The sequence below is a fragment of the Sinocyclocheilus anshuiensis genome, unplaced genomic scaffold, assembly GCF_001515605.1.
Source record: "Sinocyclocheilus anshuiensis isolate Anshui unplaced genomic scaffold, SAMN03320099.WGS_v1.1 scaffold1015, whole genome shotgun sequence".
NCBI classification, from domain to species: Eukaryota; Metazoa; Chordata; class Actinopteri; order Cypriniformes; family Cyprinidae; genus Sinocyclocheilus; species Sinocyclocheilus anshuiensis.
The window spans coordinates 1,900,262-1,905,085 of record NW_015546029.1 but is presented as its reverse complement, the minus strand read 5'-3'; the positions used below and the strand labels follow the sequence as shown (position 1 = coordinate 1,905,085).

Sequence of the window (4,824 nt, the reverse complement as noted above, 5' to 3'; positions counted from 1 at the left end):
AAAACTTAATAAAATACCTATACAGACAGAATAAATTCAGACATAATTTAACTAAAATTAAAATAAATAACAAATACAAATAATACAAATCAAATGACAACAACAACTTACACATAGTAAGAAATGGTTATAAAAACTGAAACAGAAGTGAAACAAGTAGGAAAGAGGAGAAATAAAAAGCGATGCTTATCCTTTGCCGGTGTCCCTGCCCGGTGGAGTCGCACGGTAGAGTCGATGGTCTTTACACTCTTCGGTCTTCACACGAGGAGGCCGTCACGCGACGGCTGCCGCGACCGCTGCCGCGGTAAACTAAGCTTTTTTATACCCGTCTAACAAAATACTAAATTAATTCAGCTGGGCACACTTTCCTTATTTTTTCCACAACAAATGGCCAAGCAAGTGCAGACACTGACAAGATACGCGATACAGAACGAGACCCTACCAGGTAACTACCACATTCAAGGCCCAGATAGGTAGTAAGGACATCGTTAAAATAGTCCATGTGACATCAGTGGTTCAACCGGAACTTCTACCTTTCTGGGCCTTGAACATGGTAGTTGCGTTGCTGTCTATGCAGGGTCAGAAAGCTCTCGGATTTCATCAAAAATATCTTAATTTGTGTTCCGAAGATGAACAAAGGTTTTTAGCTAAGTCTTTAATTTCAGAAGTCATGCATGTCTGGAATGACATGAAGGTCAATAAATAGCAGAATTTTAATTTTGAGATTGACTGTTCCTTTAAGAGCGTCTCTTCACTAGACTGGGTTTCAGACAGCGGAGATGGGTCAGGCTAGTACTCATGGGTCATGATATGAGGTCATGTGGATTAGAGAGGACACTTGGTTCGGTTGTGTCATTATCTGACTGGAGATCTCATTAGATGGGTGTAGACTTCATGCAGAAAGTCAAGCGAGAGCTTCATATATGAGACACATCAGTCTGAAATGAACAAGTTTTACTATGATGTGTATTACAGAAAAGCATCCCAATCTGACACATTTTAGTTGTTCCAGTTGTTCCGATTGCAACATAGCATTTAGATTGAAGCTTATCAAAAATGGGGTTTTCCAGCTTTTCTGCTTATCTATTCCAGAGTGAATCATTGCCTTATTTCTCTCAGAGATGAATAAGATGACAGAGATTCAGAAATGAGCCGGGGGAAGCAGGAAGAAGCGTTAGCCACACTTCCTGTTCCTTGCAAAAACACTGTCAACCCAAAACAATCCCTCTCTTCAGACACTGAAGCGGGAGGATGCACTCACAGCCATCACCCTTTCACCCACTAAAAACACCATATGTCACTTAGTTCGGAAGAAGAGGGGGGGCTTTTAGGGCCACAAAACTGAATCAGAAAGTGATGGGTCTATTCATGATATCTTAAGCATGCTTGTGCCACTAAGAAGGTGAAGCTCACTCCAAGAGTAAAGTCGGCAGATTTGCCGTCTCGCTTTAAGCTTTTAAATTAAGTCTTATAGTATTTCTTTTCTCAAGATTGTCTCGCGGGCATACAGGGATTGTGATGGGTTTGAAGATTGAGGTTTGTCAGAAATGCATGTGTTTATTAGAAGGTAATATATACTAATGCCTGTGTTCCAGAAAAGAGAAAACCCAGCTGCTAGTATTCAGCCATTCCTTGCAAGCTGCTCCCAAGATGTAATCAATCTAGGTTGTAAAGGACTTCTCAGAACTTATTCCTGTCAGACACATTGTCCCAAACCTACAGGCAATATCACAACTATGTTGCTAAATAAAAGTTCTCACAGGAAGAAATTTTAAAACGTTTCTGTAAGTATGCAATATACTACTCTATAGTTTTTTGTTTTTTTTTCAAATAATATGCAATATACATTAGAACATTTTGTAGTTAATGTAGTTTTTGAATTTGTAGTTAAATTGTGTAATTTACATATAATTATATATATATATTAAATTATCAAAATTATTACATTACATATATATTTAAATAAATTGTTTATGTTTCCTTATTATTATTATTATACAAGATTACAAACGTACAAAAAACACTATGCGGTTATTTTTTTACTATAATTATTATTATTATTATTTAGATTTTCATAGAAAGTGTCTTAAATTATGTAAATTAATAGTATCATATTGCTATTATAATAAATGCATTTCATGCATCTTGGTTTCTCAGTCTACTTTACATCCATAAGTGGACCTTTAGAATTTGTAAGTGGAGGTCAGCTATATTGTATTTCATTGAGTGGATATTGTGTTCCAGTTCCTCAAGCAGCATAATCATAGTGCACTCTCAGCAAATATGGGGCCCATATATCAGAACAGCACCCATTATTGGTCAAGATAGCGATGTGCTAATAAAAAGGGCTTTCACAATATCCAATGTGAAGTAGCCCTAGCTTCTTGTGAGTGCTGTATGTCTGATATTAGTCATGAGGGTCTTCCAGGAGAAACAGTCAAGCTCTCTACAATAATTACAGTTATATAGATACTTGTTATCAGATGTCTGTTTTCTTTTTTGTTTATCCATCTGTACACTTTACATAAATAATTTACAGACAACACAACCAACAACCATCATTTTTTAAGGTCATATACCATTGAAATGCCATGTATTTTGACATATACCATGTTGTACCATGGTATGCCTTGGAGTACCATGTATTTTGTAAAAAAAAAAGAGGTTCAGCAGTTGCAAAGGGTCACCTAGAAGAGGCATGGTGGTATGTATGTCAGGAGGATTCATTACATTCCTCTTCCCAGACCATTTGCAGCTGTAGCTCAGAGCAGCTGAATGTGACCTCCTTTTCATAAAAAGGGGAAAAAAAATCCCAGAGCCCAGTAGGGTGTGCAGCCAAGTTGCCTACATCACTTCCTGCCACATTTGGCAATGATCATAGGCAGCGAGGGAGGAGGGAAGTATCCCAGGCCTCTGTAGTCAGCATGCAGCAGATATCAGCGCGGTCTAACGAATCTCCCTCTCTGTCTCTCTCCACCCACATTCCACTGTCAGTTCAGATTTAAACATCTTAGTGGGACGGACATGATCTCTTTATAAAAGTCCACTATTTTTTTTTAAATAAAACATGTACGTTTTGTAAAAGTTTAATAAAAGTTAATGTTGAGTGAGAAATGGGATGTCACTGATAGAAAGTTTTTCATGTCTTTATCTGTCCATCAGGATGACGTAGGTACTGAGGCTGGAGGAGAGTGCAGAGATGAGCCTCACGTCCTGGTTCCTCGTGAGCAACGGGGGTACACGGCACCGGCTGCCCCGTGAGATGATCTTTGTGGGCCGTGATGACTGCGAGCTTATGCTACAGGTCAGGAAGGGTGTTTCTCAATTTTAAAACTTAACCTATTAAAAATCGTATTCATTATTTGATATAAAATATAAGTATAAATATTAGATGAACAACAAAAAAAATGAAAAGTGTTGCCATGTCAACTTGCTGAAATAAAATAAGCTGAAGTACTAAAATTACTAAAACTAAAATAAAAATATATGAAATAGAAATAGAAATATTTAAAAAACTAATAAAATGATAGACACATACAATTATTAAAATGAAAACTGAAAGTCTAACAATAAAAGCTATTTCAAAATATTAATATATGTACTGTAATACTACACTGATGCTTTTATTAAAATGTTGTTAAATCAAAAGTCTCTGTTTGGGTGAAGTGAGTAATTTTTGTACTATTAGCATGACCCAGTGAATTGGCAAAAGAATGACTGTTTTCAAACATGTAGTCCTGTCTCAAACTTAAAATATTTATCATGATTTCCACAAAATGTTTAAGCAGCTGTTTTCAACACTGATAATAATAAGAAATGTTTCTTAATAAATTACTTTTTATAAATTACATTTTAAAGACAGTTATTTTAAATTGTAAACATATTTAACATATTTCTGTTTTGACTATATTTTTGAATAAAAAAAATTGAATGCAGCCTTAGTAAGCATAAAAGACTTCATTCAAAACTTCAAAAAAATCTAGCAACCCCAAACTTTTTTTAACTGTAGTGTATTTCACAAGTTTTCTATTATGATCTTAGGAAGGATGGAGAAAAAAAAAATCCATGCCCAGGAGGAAAGTTGTGTTCCAGCTAAGTGGCATGACTGTTACTATCTACCACAGCATCAGTATACACGTGTTAGTCATGCAACTTTATTAATAGAAAGTGGGGCGAACAGCTCATGGAGTACTTTTAGATGGACTACAGTGTTGAACTACAAGAGCATAGACTGTAGTGCCAAACACTGAGGGAGAGAGTGCGAGTCATGTCATTAGAGAGTTGAGTCCAACCCCAAAACAAACTTGACATATCACAACACAAACGCAAGCTGTATACTGTGTATCTCATAGAATCATTAGCAACATCACAAAACACCCTAGCAACCAAATAACAACATGCTAAAACTTCTCACAACATCTTAGTAACTACATAGCAAGTTTAAAGGGGTCATATGATGCTATTTTAAAGATCATTATTTTGTGTATTTGGTGTAACAGAATATGTTGACATGCTTTAATGTTCAAAAAACACATTCTTTTTCAAATACTGTACATTTGTAATGCCCCTGTGGACTGTTTGTTGTGGTTTCTTCCCTTTGTGTTAGTTTAGCCCGTCTAATCATTAGTTAATCACCGTCATTGTGCTCACCTGTCTGCCTCTAATTATTCACCCCATATTAGTTCCTGTCTGTCTGAGCATTGGTGTCGGTTATTGTTAATGTTACCCCGAGTGTGTGTCTCACCTACCTGAACCTGCCTTGTTGTGTCTACAATAAATGTCATTATTGGAATCCTTGTCGTCCTCGTCGTCCTGCCTGCCTCC

General features: G+C 36.4%; 1 protein-coding gene across 1 annotated transcript in view; it reads left to right on the top strand.

Moving 5' to 3' along the window:
• Window positions 1-4,824, top strand: part of LOC107698752 (centrosomal protein of 170 kDa-like) — a 50,574-nt gene that overhangs the window by 10,477 nt on the left and 35,273 nt on the right. Inside the window, exon 2 of the mRNA XM_016499853.1 lies at window positions 3,163-3,304. Coding sequence (XP_016355339.1) covers window positions 3,200-3,304 — 105 coding nt within the window. The 5' untranslated portion in view covers window positions 3,163-3,199. The remainder of the gene's footprint in view (window positions 1-3,162; window positions 3,305-4,824) is intronic.